Genomic DNA, 25,104 nt, shown 5'->3' on the forward strand with positions numbered 1-25,104 from the left:
ATGGCTTCGAGACAAGAAGATAAGAAAGAAAGAGCTGAAGCAGCTGCACGGAAAGCAGCCGATGAACTTCATGATTTAAATAAGGGCACGAATGAGAAAGGTAGCATGATGCACGAAGAAACTCCATTTGATCAAGGGCATGATCAGAGAAGTAGTGGAGTAATCGGAAATATATTTAAGTCTGTTAAAGAGACTATCACTGGGAAGGCTCATGACACATCCGAGACGACATTAAGAGAAAGTGAGGATGTCGCAGCACACAAGATTCATGGAGCTTCCGAGACTACGGATCAAAAAGCTAGTGAGGCTGGACAAAAATTGGGAGAGGATTCTGCTGCAGAAAAGGAAAAACAAGCCGAAAATTCCACAATGGAAAAAAAAGCAACTGAATACAAAGACTATGCAAAGGATTCGCTAATAGGACAGTCGACTAAACTTAGAAATAAAGGTGAGGAGACGAAAGAAGCTACCATGAAAAAAGCCAATGACTTGAAGGATTATGGTGCAGAAAAGGCAGGAGAGTACAAGGATTCAGTAGTTGATCATAAAGCAAAGCAAATGGAACACACAATGATGGAGAAAGCAGTCGATATAGCAGAGAAGGCTGAAGAGGGGAAGGATACTACCTTTGGTAAGATCTCTGAGCTAAAAGATTCAGCTGCTGATGCTGCAAGAAGAGCTGTTGGTTTCTTCACAGGGACAAAAGAAGATGCCGCTGATGCAGCACTGAGAAATGAGGAACCAAAGGTGAGATCTTAGTGGTTTCTGCTTCGTGGTTTATTCTCCGTTAGCTTTCATGTTAGTTCTAAACTCTTTTAGAATTTGAATTTGGAACCACACCGCTTAAGTGATGACAAAGTACTCCCGCGTCTCATATTATGTAATGTAGTTTGACTCGGCACGGAGTTTAAGAATGAAAGGAAGACTTTTAAAACTTCTAGTCCAAAATAAATAATAGAAATTTGTGTGACTGTAAATCATTTTATTAATGATAAAATAGATATTTTATAGTTAAATTTTTACTTAATATAAAAATGTGTAATCTGTTTTGGGACTAACTAAAAAAGAAAGTAAGTCACATAAATTGGGACAGAGGAAGTAGTTTATTTGCACCGTGTAACACACGTGAGACTTGGAAATGATGGAGCTCCTTATATTTCCAAATCTGTAGTTGATAATGCACAAGTCTCCTTGCTTTCTATGTGCATCGACCATTTGCGTTGCTGCAGAGGGAGGAATATGTTTTCATCTCTAGAAATTTGAAGAAAATAATGCAGTATGACCAGCTTTAGTACATGAAACAATCTTTCTACTGTGCAGGAACTATATGAAGAAACAGAGGACAATGCAAGGAAAATGATGCAAGAACTTAAGCTCAGCGAAGAAGGAATCCAGGATGAGGCTCGACAGAGAGCTGAGGCAGATAGAGAAACAGCAGCTGCTAGGTGACACTATTTTCCTTATGTTTGGTTAATATTAATGTTTATGCAACGATATAATGACATTGGGTGTTAAACCGAGTTTTGGATTGCTATGTATACACCCATGGTTTGAGCCACAACAATAATGGATTTAGCTGGACTTGTTGAATCCCTGCCAGCTCTAATCATTTGTGTTGAAATCATACTACTAAGTCACTATTTTGTTTCGGATGTTGAACAGGGGAAGCGCAGCAAAAAAGAATATCTATAGTGCAATGGGGAATCTAACAGGTTCCATCAAGGAGAAGTTAACAATGCCAAGTGACATAGTAGAGGAGACGCGTGCAGCACGTGAGCTGGGTGGACCGAAGAGGGGTATGAGGACGGATGTTGATGAGAGGAGTCCTGTTGCTCGATCAGGTTTCGTTTTCACAACAGCAAAGGATGACACAACTTCATAGACAGAGATTTTAGCTTGCAGAATGTAATTAATGTCGACTTGTTCGTTTATCTCTTGTACTTAGAACAATAACAATAAAGACTTACCGTACGGCTATGAAAGCATAAACGTGATATTTTCAGGTAAAGATCTTACAAAGCTTAACTTTTTATGTATATTTACTGATTCCTAAATAGTGAGTCTTTATTAAGTATTTTCTCTTATTTAAAGGAAAAGAAGCGAAGTGATGGTTTTGGGTTGAAAAGTATCAATTTCTATGTAAGCCTTTTTTTTGGTTTCTTTATGTAATATTGCAACCTTAATATGAACAATGACTATGCAATAATGGTAGGAATTGAAGTACAACTATGATCATTGTTATGGTAATGGTTAATTTACATACTACTAAAGTTAGTGCTACTTAGTTATTTCAATCATTAGAAATTATATAGTACTCCCCTGTCTCTAATTACGTGTCCACTTTTGAATTGACACACATATTAAGAAAATAATAATTGACATAGTAAGTTTATCATTTTATCTTTATTAATTATAAAGTGGATGAATTAAAACATTAATATTTTGAAGAACATTAAAATTTTGAAGAAATTCTATCTTTTTCAAAGTAATTAATTGAGTGTATAATAGGTAAAAAAAAAAGTTCTTTGTTGATTCGTCAAAATGAACAAATAATTAGGGACAATTAAAACAAGAAATGTGAACAAGTAATAAGGAATAGAGGGAGTAAATAGAATAGATTGGTGGGAAAGTTAAGGTCTTGGAGGCTGGTTTCACAGTTAATTGTATTATGCTTTATTGAGGGTTAAGTACAATGGTCGTATAATTTACTGGATTTGGATGTTTCTTATATTATCACATTATAAGTTATGTTTTGATAAATTGAGATATTTAATTAAATATTAAGTGTATTGTATTTTATGAATTTCATTAAAGTTATATTAATTGGAGGAATTAAGACTTACTCTAGGATTGAAATTTTAAGAAATAGGAGATTTGACATATTAATTGACCTCATGATTTGAAAATTGATTACAAATTTGAGTGGGTTATTGAGTTAAGGTTAGATATATAGTAATATGGGTGTCTACAAACTCATTTTCTTAAATATATACTAAGTAAATTATTCGTGCTTCGCACGGGATTGAACTATTTTATTAAGCTTACATACGATCTTTCGATAATATTCATATTTTCGATACATACACTACATTGTCAAGAACATTTTATGTTAAGGTAAAGCGTTCCTCTGAAATCTTAAATGCTATATTTTTTAATTTTTGTTTTTGTTACAGAAAATTATGAGTCATACAGAGATTTTAAGTATAAAAAAGAAGTCTAAGAAAATCTCAATAGAAATTGTTGGTCAGAAGTAATGAAATTTGCTAAATTCAAAAAAGTTATAAAGAACAACATTAGACGTTAAGGAAGAGACATGAATAGTGCTGCCTCGCTTTAGCTAGGCTGAGAATACGACCAAAAATCCTCGAAGAACAACACTCCTAAGTAAAGTGGAACATCACGTCCATACAAGAACAAAATTAACTAAACTCAAATGGAAGACCTTCAGCTCCTTTTTTATGAACCTCCATCAATTTGTTTTTATTATAGTATGACGCATAATGTATATGTTAAAAATGACACCTAAATTGTTAGTATCATAAATTTTTTTCCTCATTGTCTCAGATAGTCATTACTATTGCTTAGGTTTCTTATCACCAGCCCCAACTTATTTATAGTCTGAATGAAACTGTACACAACTGGATATTCTAAACCAAAATTTTGACACATAACATATTAAAATCTCACAGCATAATTTTGTGAGCACTTGAACTCACAAATATCCACTAATAATAATAAAGACAACCTTACTTTCCTAGCAATCAAGAAGAAAAAGACATATTGCTTAACATATTTTTCAAAAAGATAGTCTATCGGGCTGTATCGAAGTTTACAGTTCACAAATTTAACTGAAATAATCCAAAAGAAAGAGTTCTTACTTCTTTATTAAAAACACAAAAAAGTTTATCAAAATAAAGAGTTATCAGTACAGTAAAAATGATCTTTAACTGCAATTAATTGCTTAATTGTCACTAAATATGTATTTTCCGAGGCAATTAGTACTCTCTATAAACGTCCCTAAACTTTATAGCAACATTGAATTTAATTAATGTCGATAAAGGCTCTAGCACTCTTCGTTAATGTGCATATTATTACCGATAAAAATTATTTTTGTTATAGTGTATTCTGGACATTTGTTTGTTTCAAGAAAACTTGATCTCTTATTATGCCCAAAAACAAGAGACGAAGAAACATGACAAATTACTTAACTTGTGACAAAAGAAGTGGCCTAAATGTGCCTATACTAATGTTCTAGGAAAGAGTGCAATGACATACAAATTGTTTGTACCTAATAAAAAACAATCAAAATAATATATTAATTGTGGCAAGCAAGAGAGCAATTTGTTTGGTTCTTTTAATAAATTTCATCATTGGTTCTGTATTAGTTAATTATCACATATTTGTTGTTGTGTGCTATCAAATATAGAACAATCCACAAGAAATTTTCCCAAATAATATATGAAAAAACCTATAGAAAGGGACAAAAGAGAAGATAAATTTTCAATCATCCTCACTCGAATTTTTAACAAAGTTCATAAAAAGTCACCAAAATAGCAAATAGAAATTGCAATAGATACATGAATCACTATGACTTACAGTCAAATATTAAGCTTCATGAAATATGAGAAAGAAAACTTTGAGGAATAAAACACACTTCATAAGAAGTTTAATTAATGTATTTGAATTCTATAGCAAAAATAATCTAAAAATAATAGTGGCAGAAATAAAAGTTTTGTTTACTAAATAACCAAATGTAATGAATTCAACCATTTCAACGTTATGAGTTGTGGAATGAGAGGTGCAAGAGTAGTAATGTCGCATTGCAATCAAAATTAATATTTTGTTTATACCAAGAAAACTATAGAAAGGGATAAAAGAGAAGATCAATTTTGAATCATCTTTGCTGAAATTTTTAACAGAGTTAAAAAAAAGTCACCAAAATAAAAAAGAAAAGAAATTGTCATAATTACATGAATCACTAAACTCCATGAAATAGGAGGATGAAAACTTTGAGGAATGAAACAAACTTCATAAGAAGCTTAATTAATGTATTTGAATTCGACTACCTGACCTACAACAAAAAACCACCTACAAATAATTGTGGCAAGAAATCCCTCTATTTATAGACAACAAAGGGTAGTGTGAACAAATGTTTATTGTGCCTTATCGGAAATTTCACAACTCTTTAGAAAAGTTACAACCCTTTGGAAAGGTCACAACCTTTCATAAAAGTCACAATTTTTCATAAAAGTCGCAACTCTTCATAAAAGTCACAACTTTTCATAAAAGTTACAGCTTTTGATATAAAAGTCGCAACACTTCATAAAAGTCACAATTTTTCATAAAAGTTACAACTTTCGATATAAAAGTCGCAACTCTTACTAAAAGTCACAACTTTTCATGAAAAGGGAAGGCTAGTATGGGAAATAAATAAACTAAAAGGGAATTCTAGTTTGTGGTTGCGCCACGTAGGCAGGCCTAGGGTTCTATTTATATATATATATATATATGATTGTATTCTTGATAGATCGAAAACGTTTGGAGGCATTGAGGAAAAAAGAAGCATTGGAGAATTAGCTTGTTTGACTTCGTTCTTCGGTGGAGGCAAGTTATAATTTATTCTATGTGATATAAAAACTCTCAATAGTGATTGATAGTCATTGAGTAATCTGTGAAATTTTTTATGTACTTAATTAATTGTTGTGGTTTCGAGGATTAATGTGTTGTTGTGGTTTGTAATCCCAAGACCGCGAAATTCATAATCTTAGACTTGTTCTATTAAAGTGATGCCTTGAATGAAGAAGGCTTAATGAAATATTGCTAAGTAAGTGGAAAGAGATGATAAAGAATGACAAATTAACTATATTATTGGACCGGGGGCCATGAGGCGACATGATATATTTCGNGGTCTGGAATCCCAAGACCACGAAATTTATAATCTTAAACTTGTTCTATTAAAGTGATGCCTTGAATGAAGAAGGCTTAATGAAATATTGTTAAGTAAGTGGAAAGAGATGATAAAGAATGATGAATTAACTATATTATGGACCGGGTGCCATGAGGCAACATGATATATTTCGATCGGATGGCACGAGCCGGCACGATATTATATGATTGGATGTCATGTTTCAACATGATATTATTGGATCTGATGTCACGTTTTGACACTGTAACATTAAAGGAAAACATATTAAATTTAACTTAATGTACTCAATCTCAAAGAACCCATATCTCTTAAGAGCATGGCATGGAGACATAAGTCCTCATGTGTGTTCTTGATATTGTGACTGATTACGTACTTGCTTCATTACTATTATAATTTGTTCATGTTGTTTGTTGTTTGTCATCTACTAATTACTATATTTGGTTTCATGTTATTACTTTATGCATATTGATTTTTATTTTGAGTTGGTCGATGATATCTACTCAGTACATGTTGCCCTAGATTGATCCCTACTTATTTTTTTTATTTTCCTTTTGTGGAGTGCAATGAGTGTACCAGCGAATTCGACTTACCCTCAACTCTAGCTAGTCTCCAATACATCATCAGGTTCTAGGGTGAGCTATTCATTCTAGCTCGTGTTGGATTCTCTCGGTAGTGGCATGATGTCCTTAGGTTTTTTAGCACAAACTACTTTATTTATTTTGGTGTTGATACTCTTATACTTAGTACTTGGGGTTTAGATGTCCTTGATGTGATGACTTTCAAGTTTTGGGAAATGATATTTAATGAAATTTAGTTGATTTGTGTTTCTTACATTTATAAGATTTGAGCTTCCACATTATGGTTGTTTCATAAATTGAATAATTAATATAAGTTGTGGTTTGTTTCATTGGTTCGCCCACCTAGAAGGTTAAGTGTGGGTGCCACTCATGACTCATTTTGGGTCATGACATAAACTTTTGTCCTTGACATGAGTGAGATTATGCATCTTAAAATACAGCTCATCAATCAGTGCACCCAAAATTTTGAAACACATTTGAATCGAAGAAGAGACCGCACATGTAACCTACTGAGGATGCCCACAAGTGTTTCCTCTTCAACGTGAACTTCCATAGCCTAAATAGACAAGAAAGCTCTATCACACACCAAGTTTTTAAAGTATTGAAATATTATATAATTTCAACCATAAGTATTAAAAAGATAAACAAGGAAGTTTCTTAGTTTAATTTATCTGCTATTACAAAAAAATTGAGTATTAAAAATTAGAAAATTGTAATTAGAGAAAAAATTCAAGGCTTTTTTCAGTTGAAACAAGAGAGAAACTAACAAGACACGCACTTTAAGAATTTTTAACTATCCAGTGAAGGCATAAAACTGGTATGAGGATCATAAATTTTTCATCTATCATTGTTTTGTAATGTGACTTTAACATTTTTGTGGTTGAAACAAATAAATTTTGGAAGTGATACAATCTTGTTCTATTAAAATTTACCAGTAAGGGTGTTGTTGGTATGAAAAAATTTACAAGTAGGGACGATTAATTATGGAATTTGGTATAGAAGTGTGGAGAATGGAGCTCTTATTGGCTATTCATGTCACGCCTCGAGCCTACACCCTGGGCGGGACTGAAATTCGACAATCATTGCTGGCCCCAAGCGAATTCTTGACCTGACTTACTACTCAGCGGAAGACTTTACTCAACATTTAAGACAACTCAAGAGATAAATTCATGAAATAAAATTAGAATGTAAAAAGAAACATTCACTAGCCAAAATGGCAACTCAAGTCTCAACATCAATACTGAAAATGGAAAAGACTCATGAACTAACAATAACTAACTGTCTATGAAGCCTCTAATAACTAAGATGAACATCGGGACAAAACCCACGAAAACCTCATAAACTAAAATGAATAAGCAATAAAAGGGATCCTCTGGAAGGAAGGAGGCTCACCAACAACTCTGAAGCTCAACTGGATCAACAAAGCGCTGGATGCTGATCCTGGTTACTTGTATCTGCATCATAAAAGATGTAGGCCAAATGGCATCAATACATTGAATGTACGAGCGCATGTGAGGGGAATTATAAAACAAGACATAATATTGAAAGGAAATTGAAAGAACTTACCTGGTCTCAACTCAACTCAACTCATAGTAATATAAATGCAATATAAAGAAAAACTTTTAAAATATGTGGTTAACAACTCTGTGTATTGAAAAACACAATAATAACTCAGTTTGTATATGGAAATACAAATAACTCTATGTATATAAGAATACAAAATATCTCTGTGGGAGTTTCTCTAACCGACAACCATCACTATGAGCTATGTTATGAAACATCGTCTTGCCTCACGCTGCCAGGGCCGTCCTATACCTTGTCGGGGGTATAGAACCTAACTACTAAGTGGATCCACTAGTCTATGCTAAAAAGCACTAATAAACCATCTAAAAAGTATGACCCTTTAAAACTCATGTTGCTACACGATTTATTGAGACCTTGAATTATCTGAACTCAATTTATTCCCAAATCGGTGCTCAATACTACTCCCAAAATGTAACTAGATCATATGTTTAAAAACATAACTCTTTCTGTGGTTTGAGATAATTACTCAAAAACTAGCTCAATGGATCTCTTTGAAATCGGTGTTTCCTCTCTTTCTTAAATGTGAAAACATTTAGTCTTTGAGAATACTTAGTTCCCATATACTCTTATGAAGAAATTGAACTTCACTTTTTACTCTTACTCAACTCAAAGCTCAAGTCTTAAAACAAGTTTAAAGCATTTGTAAAAGACTTCTTGAAAAGACTCTAAGAACTCTCTAGACGTTGCTCTTAACTTTAGTTGAATTTCAATTTATGGACTCAAGGTTCTGATTCATGTTTATGGATGATTTCTAGATGTTTAGAAGTCATTTAGTGTAGTTAGAATCGATAGGAAGTGTTAGTACACATTACAAGGACTTAGACGAGCTAAACGACGAAAAATGGGTAGGGACAGATGTCCCTGGCACACTGCTGGCGTGGGGCGCCATCCCCTAAGTTTAGAGACTAGATTCTGGCGCACTGTTGACGTGCCGCCCCAGCCTCTCTGGCGCATCTGGGGCGCGTCGTGCCAGCCCCTCCCCAGGCATTCCCGATGAATTTTTCAACTCGTTTTCTGATCTTAATTCGATTAAATTCAATTCTTTTTCTCAATTTCTCTTTATATTCAAATACCCAAAACATGTACACAAGAATCTATTCAAAAAAGAACTCTAATAATCGACACAATTATCTTAAGAAACTCATCAATCTCACCCTTACTCAAGAGAACGAAAGCAAATTCAAGAACAGACATCAAGGACATCAAACTTTCAACTATTTAGGACGAATTCACGCTGAAATAAAAATATTTGGCATATGGGTGAACGAAACCAACGCTATGTGAACACACATACCTCTTAGGGATCAACCCTTGGAATAATCCACAACAAAACCTTCAAGAACTTGATGAAATCTTGACTTTTTCTCCTCCTTTCTCCTCTTGAGTTCTTTTCTCTAAAACCCTAGCGTGAATTTTGAGTGCGTAAACTGAACAAATTCAGTTTAGACCCCTAATTAATTAATAAAAACAAAATAACTTAATTGAGTGAGGAAAAGATCGAAATACCCCTCTTAAATATGGGTAACTTTCCTTAAACAGACAACCCAACTTCAAACAGGCATATCTCTCTCATACGAGCTCGAAAATTAGCAAACTCGATGGTGTTGGAAAGAGGATTCCAAGACCTTATATTTGATATCTTATAGCCCACCTAACTCAATATGTACGGAAAGTTATGATCGTTTGAAGTTGACCTAAAACTCATACTTAACATAACTTTGTCAAATTCCAGATTTTCATTCTTTCCAATAATGGTTCTTTCTAATTCTAGCTCTTTCAAATAGCAGGGTATTACAATTCAGATACTGATTGGGGTGGATGTTTGAGTGATTACAAAAGCACCTCTTGCTAGTTACTGTTTTTCATTTGATTCAGGCATTTTTTCTTGGAGCAAAGAGAAGCAAGATATTGTAGCTCAATCTTCAGCAGAAACTGAGTATGTGGCTGCTACATCTGCTACAAATCAAGCAATTTGGTTAAGAAAGATCTTATTGGAATTGAATATGTTGCCAAAAGAACCAACAGTGACTATGTGGACAATAAATCAGCTGTAACACCCCATGTTCTAGAAAACCAAAAATGCATAATTCCAGAAGTTGCAGGTGCCACCAACGGACCGTAGGTTGACCCACGAACCGTAGGTGGGGTCCGTGGTTGGCCACCTACAGCCCCACCCCAGAAAACCCAAAAAATCCAGTTAAGTCTGGACCTACTCCAGGACCTACAAACTGTAGGTCAGACCAAGGTTTGTGGTCCAGGTATGCTATAAATCAAGCAATTTGGTTAAGAAAGATCTTATTGGAATTGAATATGTTGCCAAAAGAACCAACAGTGATCTATGTGGACAATAAATCAGCTCTAACAACCCATGTTCTAGAAAACAAAAATTCAGAATTCCAGAAGTTGCAGGCTACGGACTATAGGTGGGTTCTGTGCTTGGCCACCTGCAGCCCCGCCCCAGAAAACCCAAAAAAAAACAGCTAAGTTTGGACCTACGCCAGGACCTATGGACCATAGGTCAGACCACGGTCTGTGGTCCAGGTCCGTTGTTCAGACCCCTCAGAAGCCATCCCCTGAAGTCGAACGGAGGTTGACCAGGACGGAACGTAGGTCCATTCATAATCCGTCGGTCAGTCTTATCGATTGGCCCCGACGGCTTTTAAGTCAGGCTCATTTTGGTCTTTTTCCTATGCATTGGACACCTAAACTACGTCATTTTTAGCTTAGTAACTTAATCAGAACTTACCCAAACCAATTCATTCTCCCAAAAATCGATCAAACCAAGGAAAATGAGAAGAAATAGTCGACCAAACCCTCTCCACGAATGCAACAAGTTTCCCTCAGTTCCAGCCCCGAAATTGAAAGATTTCTTCGTGGAATTCATCACTAGGTATGGGGGATTTCACTCGTGGATTCCTTCCATCTACTAGGTTTCTCGAATTCAGTCAGATTCTTGACTCCCTTTATTATGCTTAGACTTAAGGCTTCTAAAACTTCAGATGATTGCAGTGAATTAGCTGTTAGATTAATCCAAATCAGAATATGATGTTTTCGTAACTATGCTGCATAATTCTTGCATGAAATTCAAAACCCTAGTTCTGTAGATTCATTTAGTTCATGAATTACACTTGCTAGGTCAGTTTATACAAATATAAATGCATTAGTTTACAAATGTTTCATTATCAGTACCTAATGTTGCATTTTCAGTTAGCATGTCAGAATCTCGAGCTATCCAATTTATTTCAGTTACGTTGTATTTTATACATTCTAGTGGGGAGTAGACTTAATATCGAGTGGGGTCAGTCACCCTCATAGTCCCAGAACTACGTGCCCCCATAGGTTAAGTCCCCTCTGTGGGCATCATATGTAGTGATCACTCCAGTCATGCCTTTATACCTTTGGCAAGGTATATTGGATCCTCTCGATGGGGCGTAAACATCGGACTCCACGTTTAGCTCATGTGGCTTTATGTTGATTATTAGTAGCTCCCACAGTCAGATTCTAGTGCATTGACCAAGTTACCAGTTATATCTCAGTATTCAGTTTCAACATGTTATGTACTTGGTCATTGCATTCTGTTAAGTTCATGTTTAGTATGTTCAGTATATTCATCATGTTCATCTTATATCATTACTCAGCATGCTTTATTTCAGTTATGTATATGTTGTTCAGCTTTATCCTATCATGCATGCTCAGTACCTTTCAAGTACTGATGCATACTCTACGCTACATATTCTCATGATATAGGTTCAAGTCCTCAGCATTCAGATCATGCATAGATGAGTTCCCAATCTCCAGTTAAGCAGTATCAGTGCTGAGTCCTCATTCTTCAAGGATGATAGCCATGTTTTCTTTCATTTTCAGTCTTTTTAGTTTCAATTTTGTTAGAGTTAACTTAGGGCATGTCCCAACATCTCTAGTCTGTTGGAGACTTATTTCAGACATAGTTAGATTCAGTTTTTCTTGGAGTTTGATCTTTTAGTTGTTATCAAACTCATAGTTTATATATTCGGACAATATTGGGTATTCCCCATAATTTTAGTTTAATTCATGATTTAGGCTTCCACATAGAAATTCTTACTTCATTTTATCTAGTATACTTATGATATGCTAGCTCAGGGTTAGCTTGGGGTCACTCGTAATCCTAAGTCCCGTGTTTACGTCTAGGGGGTAGCCTCGGGGCATGACATCAGCCATTGCAATGGCTGAAAATCCGGTGCAACATGGAAGAACAAAGCATATCAACATAAGGTTTCATGCTTTAGGAGATGCTGAGAAGAATGGTGAAGTTAAGTTGGTGAATTGCATCAGTGAAGATCAACATGTTGATATTCTGACCAAGGCTCTTTCCACTAAGAAGTTTGAGTTTCAAAGGTTGTTGGAAGGAGTTTCAATGAAAAATCTTAAGGAGGAGTGTTAGAAAATTAAGATTTGTCTAGAAACTCCTAGATTTGAGATATTTTGTAGTAGATATGTTAGAAAATTAAGATTTTTCTAGAAACTCCTAGATAGATTTAAAATGAGTGGTGGTTAGTGAGCCACATATGTACATAATTTGGTGTGAGATATTTTTCTTATTATGTGGTTGTAATTCTCACACTTTATCTATAAATAGATCATATATAATGAAACATCTATAGAATCAAATAGAACGTAAGCAACTTCAGTCCTCTTCTTCACATTCAGCTTTCTGTAGCAATTTATAGTTGTGTGTTCCTTCTTTTTACACCTTGTAGACTTGAAGTTCTTCTTCCTTTTCTTTGTAACATATGCACCATGATTATACATTTACTTGGACGGCAATAGCTCTTGATTTTGTATAGCATACTACTTTATGTTTCTTCAAAAAGTATGTTCTATAAAAATGAAGTCTTTTGTTTAGGTCAGATTCAATAGATCTATATAGATACAACTCTATTTCCTCATCATTCCACCATCCCAGGAAACCACACCATCTTTTATGTAGGAAATTTCCATGTAATGGGGTTCTCTTAACTTGTAGTCTTGAAGCTTACCAATCAGACATTAATATGATGTCTCCCGGAGACCATCATCTCAAGCAGTTCTGAACTGCAAATGTTTGCAGGAAGAAAAATCATAATAATTGGAAACAACTAGTATAAAGTAAACTAGAGAAAGAAAGGCTTTAACCTCATATCCTCAAGGCATATAACCAAATATTACCCTTGATAGAAATTCCAAGCTTAGCTTCTAATATGTCAAGAGAACTGGCAGATGCACGGGATTTTCATGCTACAGGAAACATAAGATCTTCTCAAAGATATGTCGAAACCATAATAAGGCAAGAAGTCACACACATCAATAACATCCATATTACAAAGGAAGTTCTTTGACCCAATCTTTATCGATTGTAATATAGGTGAGTGAACATATGAAGTACATAAACATGAGCAAAAAGTAATTAGGTAGAAACTTACATAACGTTAATGTTGGCGAGCAGTGACATGAAAGCCTAATCCAATCTTAAACTGTGTTTTGTTGGAGAAGGAACACTGCTAACTTTAAAAATGTTGGAATTAATGCATTCACACCTTTATTCTTAGTCTTTCAATATTGTCTTTTAGTTTTTCAAGAAGTCTTTTAGGAGTTTGTAATACATGTATCTAATTAATTATGATACATGTATCTAGTTATTTGTGGAAGACCTTTAGTTTTTTATTAGTATAAATAGAGATGTAATAGATGATTCTAATTATCTCAAGTGACCTTAAGTAGCCTATATAAAACTTGAGTATTCTCTAAAAATAGTATTCTCCTTCTATATTTCCTACAAATTGGTATCAGAGCAGGTTTTCGTTCTTAATCTGGGGTTAGGTGAAGAAAAAATATGGCATCCAAAACAAATGAAGGTGCTGATTCTTCAGTTGTTCTTACTCTATTTTTTGATGGAACCGATTTTGTATACTGGAAGATAAGAATGAGAACATATTTAAAAGCTGAAGGCTTGTGGACTATTGTTGATAATGAATTTAAAGAGCCAGAAAACGATGGTGAACTTACAGCAGCATAGATGAAAAATCTTGAGGCTAAGTATCGTCAAGATGCAAAAGCCTTGAGCAAATTCCAAATGGGAGTCTCAAGAGCATATTTTGCAAAAACTGCTACTTGTGAGACTGCAAAGGAAGCTTGGAGTCTCTAGAAACAAAGGTGTACGGGGATGAAAAGGTACGCACTATAAATCTTTAAACTCTTAGAAGAGAGTTTCAAAATTTGAAGATGATAGAATCTGAAAAAATAGATGAATATTGCACAAGAGTCATGAATATTCTTAATGAAATGAGAAATCATGGTGATACAATTTCTGACCAAAAAGTTGTGGGAAAGATTCTAATTAGTGTCACAGAAAAGTATGAGTACATTGTTGCTATCACTTAGGAGACGAAAGATCTTTCTAAGCTTTCTATCAAAGAGCTAGTTGGATCATTTCGTGCACACGCGAAGCGAAGGTTTTTTCGTGAAGATCAACCCAAAGAGATGGCTTTCCAGTCCAGAACAAATGAGAATTCTCAAAAATTCTCAAAAAATCAACAAAAGAAGAATAACAATCCAAAAAAAGCAGGATCATGATGATTCTTCTAATAAGGATGAAGAAAAAGGTGAGAAAAGTACTAGTTTTTTTTGTAAAATTTGTAAAAGGACTAATCACAATGCAAAAAAATGTTGGCACAAAGGCAAGCCCCAATGTAACTTTTGTAAAAAAATTGGCCACATTGAGAATGATTGATGGCACAAGCAACAGGAGCAAGCAAATTTCTGCGAAGAACATGAGGAAGAAATGAAAGAAAATCTTTTCTTTGCTTCTCAATGTGATGTTTCAGCAAAAAGCAAAGAATGGTATATTGATAGTGGTTGTAGCAATCACATGACTGGGGATGAAAAAGTTGTCCTCTCAATTAATAGTAGCATTACTACTAAAGTGAGAATGGGGAATGGAGTCTTAGTTGATGCAAAAAGTAAAGGTACCATTTCGATCAACATAAAAGGGAGCGGTAAGCAAATTCATAATGTGCTTTATGTTCTTGACTTGGAAGAAAATTTGCTTAGTGTTGGTCAATTCATGGAAAATGGTTATTCTTTTGTGTTTAGAGATAATTATTGCAAGATTTATGATAAATTTGAGCCAAATCAAGTCATTGTTGAAGTAGAGATGACAAAAAGAAAATTTCCTTTACAATTTCAGTACAATGCATTCAAAAATGAAGTTATAGATGGTTCATGGCTTTGGAACAAAAAGATTTTGTCACTTGAATTTTCATGATTTGAAGCTTCTCAAGCAAAAAGACATGGTGCAAGGTTTTCCTGAAATACATACTAAGAATAAGGTAGAGAATACTTCTATCATATCTTTAGATGTGTCAAATCAAGAAAAGGATGAGGAAGAGGAAGATGTCCCTCAAGGAGGAGAAATCTCATATTCAGATGATGAAGAACCACCTCCAAGAGGAACAAAAATGTGGAGTGACATTTATCAATGATGCAACTTTGCCAGTGTTGAGAAGAAAATTATGAGGAGGCAATAAAACATGATATTTGAAAGAAAGCCTTGGCAGAAAAAATTCGGATGATTGAGAAAAATAATACTTGGGAGTGTGTGAGTGTACCCAAAGAAAGAGAAGTTGTAAGTCTAAAGTGGATTCACAAAACCAAACTCAATCAAGAAGGAGATATTCAAAAGCACAAGAGAAAGGCGAAATTCAGTTACAATTATTGTTAGACAGGAGAACAACTTGTTGACATCTTCACCAAAGCATTTCCAAGAGAAAAGTTTTGGTATCTTCGAGAAGGCATTGGATTTTTCAAGCAAATGCATTAAGGGGGAGTGTTGGAATTAATGCATTCACACCTTGATTCTTAGTCTTTCAATATTGTCTCTTAGTTTTTCAAGAAGTCTTTTAGGAGTTTGTAATACATGTATCTAATTAATTATGATACATGTATCTAGCTATTTGTGAAAGACGTTTAGTTTTATATTTTATTAGTATAAATAGAGATGTAATAGATGATTCTAATTATCTCAAGTGGCCTTAAATATTCTATATAAAACTTGAGCATTCTCTAAAAATAGTATTCTCCTTCTATATTTCCTACAAAAAAAATCTAGGCATAAAGGGAAAACAAAAAACAGTGTAGAAGAAGGTTTGATTTACTTAGAGTGTACCTTTGGCTAAGCTAATGTAACAGGGCATACATGTTCGTTTTTATGCAGAAGTTGGAAGTTTGATGGGAAACAACAAGCAACGTTTGTCTGTGTTATAGATAGAGAAGAGAGAAGTTGCATCTCTTGGGGAAGACTGTGAGCGTTTGATTGTTTTAACATTGGTGCTTATCAACAATGTGAGATATTGAAGTGAGAACTCTTCGAGTAGGACTTTGTAACTATTCGCCTAAAAGTTTGTAGCGCGAGGTGTGTTAGTTAGAGCTTTATTTAAGTTAGGGGTATTATAATAATTTAACATTCATATTTTTTTTTATTTTAAAGACCCTTGGGGGGGTCAGGGCTGAGAAACACCCCCTGGCCTTAGCATTCAAAATAAAAAGCAAAATACAAGGAGGGGGACATAAACCTTACCTCCTACCTAAGATGGTTCATGAGTCAATCTTCCTACTAAGGATGATCAACTTATTCCATTACTAAAAGGAGAAACCAAAAAAATGCACCTATTGAGAGGACTCCTCTCGATACAAGTTTCTAGGAATCGTAATAAGGGAGACTCTCCCCTTACAAGGTAAGAAGAGAAACAAAAACCTAATCCTATTCAGACGAGCTATATCGAAAGAAATAGCTAGGTTGAATAGGATAAAGAACAAAGTAAGAAAAACAGATAACTATAAACTAAACAACAAGGAACACAATTCAAGGAGGATGCTTGATCCTTTTCAACCTTTTCCTTATGAAGTTTACAACTCCCATTTTTTCCAGTAAAAAACTTCCCTTTGCTGCTACAGGAAGTTGAATATATGTGTAGTAATGCTGAGTGATATCAAAGTTATGGCTCCACTTAGATAGGTAGTTGGCAGTGCAATTTGCTTCTCTGAAAGTGTGTTGACATTGGCAGTAATCCAGCTGACTGTTTAAGGTTTGAAGCTCCTTGATATAATAGTTGACATTGGAAGTAATCCATTTGATGAGCAACTCTGAGTGCACTTCCAAGACAATGTTTCTGAAATCATGCTGGATACACCATTGGATTCCATGGCTGGCAGCTTGTGCTTCTGCTTGGTTGTTAGTGTCAATGCCTAAGGAGATAGTGAATGCATAAATCATTTCCCCCTTGTCATCCCTTAGGATTCCTCCCCCACCAATCTTTCTGGGATTATTTAAAGCGCTCCCATCAGTGTTAAGTTTGAATGTGCAGGAAGGGGGTCTTGTCCAGCTGACAGAAATGATCTTGGTATCATGTTTGCATCCCTTTCATGCTTTTAAGGTAGTATAGATAGATATAGATATAGATATAGATAGATAGATGTAGATATAGATAGATGTCTTGCTGGCTTTCATGCAGCTTGATATTTATAAAGACTTTGTCGATTTGCTCTGTTACTCTTTGTATTTATATTGTGAAGGTTGTGTGTTGTTCAGGCCTTGTCGGACTTGACTTGTTGTTGGTGGTGTTACTTGACTAGTTTCTTTCGAGTTGTTCGCTCAAGTGACGATCTAGGTGCCGGCCGGGCCCCTCTGGATTTTGGGTGTGACATCATAAGTTATAAGAACCTACAAATAGACTCTAGTATTATTATATTAAAAGTTGATACCAATTCAATGTTGATTTCATCAAGTTGGGCCAGTCGTGAATTTGAGTAGGGAAGGGCACGGCTTCTCAATATACATTGGACAAAGATGAATTTTGTCGAGCACGAAAGCTTATTTTAGTCTCGAAGATAGCAATTATTAATAAACTATTTTTTTAAATAATATTTCCATAAAGTGCTAATGCTAACTCGTAAAAGTATTTAAGAACAATGTATTTATCACTTTGTACTAACATATTTTCCTCAGATTTCATGTACTTATAATAGACATTCTAATGTCATTTATATTATCTCAAAACTTCTTTAATTAGCATGGAATACACGTGCAATGCATGTGACCCAAAACTAGAAATAAAGATATTCCCATGAGGTCTCATATAAAGTCAAATTTGTATCATCTCTTGTGATTGACCATGATAATTGTAATTGAGCAACTACATTTAGAATTTTCTTAACTCATATAAACCATATGATACTCTTTCATTACTTTTTCTAACTTTAATTTATACTTGATATATTAATGAAAAGAGATTTTTTAAATAAAAAAGTATAGCTAGAGAGGAATCTGTTTATGTGTGTACACAATAGTAAGAGTAATATTAAATATTTTCTGTCGATACTGTCCAAAAATTCCTATAAAAATATAACACTAAAGTAAACTTACTACATGATTAAAACATACTCCCTACTAGCTGATATTAATTTATTTAACCACTTCTTTCTTAGAAAATAAATGGCTCATGTTCTTTGCCTTGCAACAATAAATAAATAAATAAATAAAGCTTTGACAAATATAAGTTGAATTAAATAAACAAAGCTTCGGTAAATATTGCTTGCAATAGAAAAGTTTGTGATCAATAGGTTAACAAATAAAATAAGAGACAATAACTTGATAGAAAAAAAAGGACAAAGTATTTCAACCAAACATAAGCAAATACTAAGTAAGTAATCTTGGAGAGACTAAACTTTCTGTAAAAGCAAATCCATTCTGAAGGATGCCATGAGGCAACAATGTAAAGGGACCTCTCTCTGTTCTATATGCGTTTTCCCCAGATTCACAATGTAAGCACCAGAATAACACTTCACCATCTGCAAATCTATATTTTGGTGCAGCTATACATATATCAGGATCTGCTATAGAAAATATTCTATGCCAAGATTCCTTAAGACCATAATCATTCATCACCCATAACGTAAAAGTGCGATTCCCCTGAATATACGCATTAGTGTAAGCACACAACATTCCATCCAATATTGAAATGCCAATATTAATGTTGCTCAAGCTTATTTGCTCTGGTAATGATATTTCTCCATACACTTCATGGGAAATATCAAATGTAACCACAAAATATCTTTTTGAATTACCAACCCAATGAAATGAACCATGTATAAATGCCAATGAATGCATACCATGAACCATACAACAAATGTCACGAGGATGTTCAACAATTTTTCTCCAAGAACCACTTTTCAGTGCGAGAATTTCACCAGGTACTCTGTTGTGATCACTTACACCATTGGGAATTTTAAGTATCTTATAATCATTACTGGTCGAATCAAAACACATTCCCAAACATGAAAATTCCTCCATTGGAAATTCTGGATTGGGAAGTACAATTGATTCTCCAGTGGAGGGATTCCATAGCAAAAGTATTTGGCGTTCAACACTATTTTCATAAACCTTGATAATAACCAATCCGTCACAACAACAGTAGACTATGCAATGTCGTGGTTCAATATTTAAAGGGCAATTTAGTTCCCGTATATCCTCTACCAATTGCACCGATGATACCGAACAACTATAAATGGAAAATATAGACTTCTTAGGGCGCAATTTGTAGAACAGAAATTTTTGGAAAGTTTTGTCCTTCTTGGCGTGAGTGAGATTCTTCATCTTAAAATATGGCTCATCGATCAGTGTACCCCAAAATTTTGAAACACATTTGAATCGAAGAAGAGACCGCACAGGCAACCTACTGAGGATTCCCACAAGTATATTCTCTTCAGAGTAAACATCCATGGCCTAGATAGACAAGAAAATTCTATCACACACCTTTTTTTAAAGTATTGAAAGATTACATAATTATTACCAAATGTTTTATAAAGATAAACAAGAAAGCTTGTTAATTTATATAATTATCTTCTATTACCAAAATAAAATAGTGTATTAAAAAGTGAGAAAAATTTAACAAGAGAAAAAATCTAAGTCCTTTGTTAGTTGAAACATGAGAGAGAAACTAATAAGACAAGCACTTTAAGAAAATATTTAACTATTCAATGTTTCAGTGAAGACATAAAACTGGTATAAGGATCATATATTTTTCACCTATCCTTATTTTCTAGCGTGACTTTAACATTTTTGTGATTGAAACAATTAATGATTGGAAGCAATGCATTCTTGTTCAACTAAAGTTTACCAGTCGGTGTGTGTTTGGTATGAAAAAAAGATTAAATCTTAGGCTTGTATATTTATTTTATCCACATTGTTTCACAATTATCATAGGTAGAAGGATTTGGTCATTGCAAAATGAATGATGATTCTATTCTCCCTCATGAAATGATAGAACCTAAATAGGGAAAAAATACATTTTATCCATAGAAATAGAGCACACACAGTTACTTAGTCAAACCAATAATAAATTGAATGTATAAACTCAGGTGGTAACACGTGAACTCACTTGTTCCCAATCAACAATATTCATCATTTTTTCTTGTTTTGATGGCTCCACAAATCTTGATCCTGAATTTACAAAATTGGATGAAATTGGCTTATGTTGTCAAATATAACAGAGACATACACAAAATAGAAAAAAAAAATACCTTTGAGAACTTGATTGACAAGTATTGACTTGTTCTTCAGATGTTTATCAACCATCTTTGAAGATTTAATTTGAATGCTTAATTTTTTTCTTTATTTATAAATTGGTTATATTTATTTATGGAAGAAACATAAATACATTACCAATAGAAGAATTTTTTATAATTTACCCTAATAGACACTATCCAAAAAAATAACACTATAGATTGCTTTCCATAAAATCATTATTCAATATCTAAATTTCTATTATTTAATAAAATATATTTAACGATTATTAGATACAAATTAATCTTCTAGTCTTAACGTGGTTATTCATTACCGAGTGTTAATTTTATCAAAATATTGGATTTTCATGTTCCATTTAGCAAGAACACATGTCATACACTGTCAGATATTAAAATACTATATATTAAATATATTTTTTTCATGGAGCTCATAGCCAAAGGAAAAATTAATTTTGTCCATACTTTTTGCTTACAGTTTTATCTTTCGTTATAGTAAATTTATCATCACTTTATTAAACCTAGTCATATATGCGTTTGTTTATAATTTAGGTAGGCATATATATAGCTATACACACACGATATAAATCACATTATGCATGTTCTAATTAAAATAATATTGGATTTATTTATATCTTATATACTATACGGTATAAATCATGTATAATAAATATTATTATTTAATACAATGAATAAATCAAGTATGTTATTTGGACTATAAATACATTGTATTATTGGTGTGTATTTGAAACACCCATTATTAGATAAGCTTGCAAGAAATTTATATATCAGTTTCTACTCTTTAAAAATAGAAGTCTATTCATTTCCTTTAAATGAACTACTTATTCGATAAACATGTAATTGGATAAGCATGCAATATGGTAAGCTTGCATTTGTTTAAGATTTCAATTGGATAAGCTTACAATTAAATAATATAATATGCAATAGGATAAAGTTGAAATTGGATAAGATTACAATCAAGTTGTCAACTTCTAAGTTTCTTATACTGTAGCCTCTATTATGTAATAAATAGGAAGCCAATTAAATTTATTAAATTAAAATTGAATCATAAATCACAAACCAATCGATTTCAATTTGTAAGTTGGGGTCTTTATTTTATTACAATTTGCAATATACTATTTACATGTGCACTTCTTATGTTTCCATATATATATTCTTCATTTTTGAAATAAAGTAATTCGTGTTTGATTACAAGATGATAAGATATATTAGAGATTGAAGAAATGTTTACTACGATGATAATATTAAGGAAGAGGATATCCCAACAATGTTGCAAAAAGAAGAGTGTCATTCCATCTATCCATGAGGTTCAAAGGATGTGATGAGTCAGAGATTTTGACTCATTTGAGGCCTTTTTAGTTCAACAATTAGTGTCCTTAATGCCTTTTTAAGTTCGTATCTAATGATTTATTGTGTTTTGTAGCTATGAAGTCTCAAGGAAAAGGCAAGGATGAATCACAAAAAAGAGACTAAAACAATGGAAAAAGAGGAAAATCGTGACATCGATGCTCGCCAAAAGGCACTCGGCGAATCACTAAATTTTCTAGATCTCACAAAAAATGAGAGTCATTAACTCAAATGCTAAAGATAGGTTGGTGAGAAGAATAGCTAAACGGCGACTCATCGAACGCAATCGGTGAACTAACAAGTGCTCGCCAAAAGTTACAGTACATTTAAGCCAAGATTAAGGCCAAAAGGCAAGATTGGATGATAATCAACTACTCGCCAAATATGAACTGTGAACTCCATCGAGCTCACCAATTGTGGTTTAAACCCTTGAAGCCCGAAACCAAGAAAGGCGAGAAGAAGAAGAAGTCGGCGAGAAGAAGAAAAAGTCGGCGAGAACGACTAACAATTCTAACTAAGAAATTTGATGAAGTTTTGGGGAACTATAAATAGCAGAAAGGAGAGAAAAATGCATCTTTTTAGCTTATAGAATGGGATCTGAAACTTTTCTGAAAGAGTACAATAGAAAACATCTATTTTGTAGTGTGAAAAACAAGCTGGTAACCCATAGTTTTTAGGATTTTTGAAATGGGTCTGTTTAATTTAAGTTGCAAATCATCAATCTGATGGTCGAGAATTTTTTTGGTTTACTTTCTTGTACTTTTAATATGATTGGCTAAAACCCCTATTCTAGGGGTATGCACATGAAATTGGGTTTTGATTAAATTTGTGGGATAATGTGTATTGCTATGTTGTACCTTGATTTTCATGTATTTCATTTGATTATCATGAGTTCAATTTGTGAATTAATGTTGCAAATTTAATCCTAGCTTTAGATCTTTGTATATTGCTTGAGAGAGAGTATATGAAGTGGGTAATTGAGTTGTTTCTTGCATATTAGTTTGAAATTCTTTATTTGCTTGAGAAAGGAATTTGGGGTTTCACCTCTAAATGGTAGTCTTGCTCGAGAGAAAAGATTGATGTCAAGGTATTGGGTTGGTTAGTTTATTACACATGTGAGTGCCCAAGAGAAATTCTTGTGAAAAACATATTATGATTGAGAAATACGATGTGTTTAAGATTGACCCATCCTGTCCATGGGTAATTAAGGTTATTGAGCAATCACATTGACCCACCTTTTAAAATCGATACCCACTTCCGCACACTCCTAGCTTCCCAATCCACTTGTTTGTTAATCTCTTGTTTAAGTTTGATTGATCAAAATTGGTTACAAAACAATCTCTATGTTATAGTTGGAATCATTTTCACCCTTGTTACCATCTACTTGCAATGAATTGGGTTACAATTTGACATTGTAATTGAACTCTTTCACATACCACTCCTTGTGGAATTCGACCACGACCTCATATGTTCGGTAATTATACTGCTTTTGCTTACTTGTTTGATGGGTTTACAATGCAAGTAATTTGAGCCTTATCAAAAATGGTGCCACTGTCGGGGAGTGGTGCTTAAAATTCTTTTAATGAAATGTCTTTGTAAGCTAATTTAGTGTAGTAGAATACTCTTATTATTGTTTCATTATTTTGTTCATTTTAGGTGACGACATGAGTGTCATTGATAAAAATGATTCTAGTCAACATGGTCATAGTGATAATGTGGGAAATTTAGATGATGTGAATTTCAACTCCATAGAAAGTACGAGAAATACCCGATTACCCCCAACTATGGAGAATGCTATATTTCATGTAACCGGAACCACGCTTCAACTGCTCCAAATTAAGGGAATGTTTGGGGTTCTTTCTTATGAGGATCCCCATGAGCACATTCACAACTTTGTGGATGTATGTGGCCCATTCACTTTTAGGAACATCAACAAAGATTCCATTCCATTGAGGCTTTTTCCTTTTTCTCTGATGGGGGAGGCCTCAAAATTGTTAGTTGAACTTCCAAGGGATTTGTTCAGTACTACTTGGGATGAGTTAACTAAGGTAATATTTGAGAGCTTCTTTTCTCTAAAGATGGTGAAGAATGTAACATCCCGCCTTAGGAAGAGTTAAATTTAGAAAGAACTAATTTGGAAAGAGTTAATTTGAGATTTGTTCAAGTTAAGCTTAATTTGTGAGTTTTGGGTCAACTTCAAACGACCATAACTGTTATTACAAGATGAGTTAGGTGGCCCATAAGATATCAATGGAATGGTTGTTAAATCCTCTTTACAACGCCACCGAGTTTGCTAAAATATGAGTTCAGATGAGGGAGATATGCCCATTTGAGTTCAGCCTATCCAATTAAAGAATTTGACCCGAATTAATGAGGGGTATTTTGGTGTTTTCCTTACCCCATCAACTTTAAACGTTTTTGGTAATATTTTAAGGGTCTAAACTTATTTTGTTCAGTTTTCACAATTCTAAAATACGCTTAGAGTTTTAGAGAGAAGTTCAAGAGGAGAAAGAAAGAAGAAGATTTAAGCACTCAAGGACTTCTTGCAATCTTCGAGGAGTTTTCGCCAACGATTCCGTCCTAACGAGGTATATAAGTTTTCATAGTATTGAGTTCGTTCTCCCACTCACCAATCATATAAATATTAGCCATAATTTCATTCTTGAGGTTGAATGATTTGAGTTTTTGATGAGAATTCTTGAGGTGTTGTTGTTCGTTCTTGAATCATGATGTTTGGTCGAGTTCATGAGGCGAGGATCTTGTTTTTGAGTATTTTTCTAGAGGGTTTTTGAGTAGTTCATGGAATTAAGTTGGGTAAATGAATCTAAGAGAGTTTGAAAGAAATCAATTGATTTTAGGCAAAGTAGAGCCAAGAATCGAGGAGGAAAAATTAGTCGGGTTTTCTGGGCAAGGGTTGGCGCGCCGCGCCAGCAGTTCGCCATGATTTGTGCTCTGTAGTTTAGGGGCTAGCGCTCCGTGCCACTCAGCGCACCAGGGTATCCTTCCCCGTCCTTTTTTCGTCGTTTTGCCCTGTCTGAGTTCTATAAAAGTATACCT

The 25,104-nt window shown here is 34.0% G+C and overlaps 2 protein-coding genes across 2 annotated transcripts; one reads left to right on the forward strand and one right to left on the reverse strand.

Moving 5' to 3' along the window:
• On the forward strand, positions 1 to 1,975 carry LOC125845002 (late embryogenesis abundant protein ECP63-like). The gene is made up of 3 exons (XM_049524374.1): positions 1 to 747; positions 1,321 to 1,445; positions 1,663 to 1,975. The coding sequence occupies exons 1-3, from the start codon at positions 1 to 3 to the stop codon at positions 1,880 to 1,882; spliced, it is 1,092 nt and encodes a 363-aa protein (XP_049380331.1). The 3' UTR covers positions 1,883 to 1,975.
• A 16,821-nt stretch (positions 1,976 to 18,796) lies between these two features.
• LOC125845719 (F-box/kelch-repeat protein At3g06240-like) lies at positions 18,797 to 19,879 on the reverse strand. Its single transcript, XM_049525258.1, has one exon. It carries the CDS (start codon positions 19,877 to 19,879, stop codon positions 18,797 to 18,799), a length of 1,083 nt encoding a protein of 360 aa, XP_049381215.1.
• Between the last annotated feature and the right edge of the window lie 5,225 nt (positions 19,880 to 25,104).

This window comes from Solanum stenotomum, chromosome 11 (genome assembly GCF_019186545.1).
Source record: "Solanum stenotomum isolate F172 chromosome 11, ASM1918654v1, whole genome shotgun sequence".
Classification (NCBI taxonomy): domain Eukaryota; kingdom Viridiplantae; phylum Streptophyta; class Magnoliopsida; order Solanales; family Solanaceae; genus Solanum; species Solanum stenotomum.

What these genes read in the sequence shown, in the direction of transcription:
- LOC125845002 (XM_049524374.1), top strand. Translation starts at nt 1, where the DNA reads ATGGCTTCGAGACAAGAAGATAAGAAAGAAAGAGCTGAAGCAGCTGCA. An exon ending in TGAGAAATGAGGAACCAAAG is followed by an intron (nt 748 to 1,320) that starts GTGAGATCTTAG and finishes TCTACTGTGCAG; the next exon opens with GAACTATATGAAGAAACAGA. An exon ending in AGAGAAACAGCAGCTGCTAG is followed by an intron (nt 1,446 to 1,662) that starts GTGACACTATTT and finishes GATGTTGAACAG; the next exon opens with GGGAAGCGCAGCAAAAAAGA.
- LOC125845719 (XM_049525258.1), bottom strand. Translation starts at nt 19,879, where the DNA reads ATGGATGTTTACTCTGAAGAGAATATACTTGTGGGAATCCTCAGTAGG.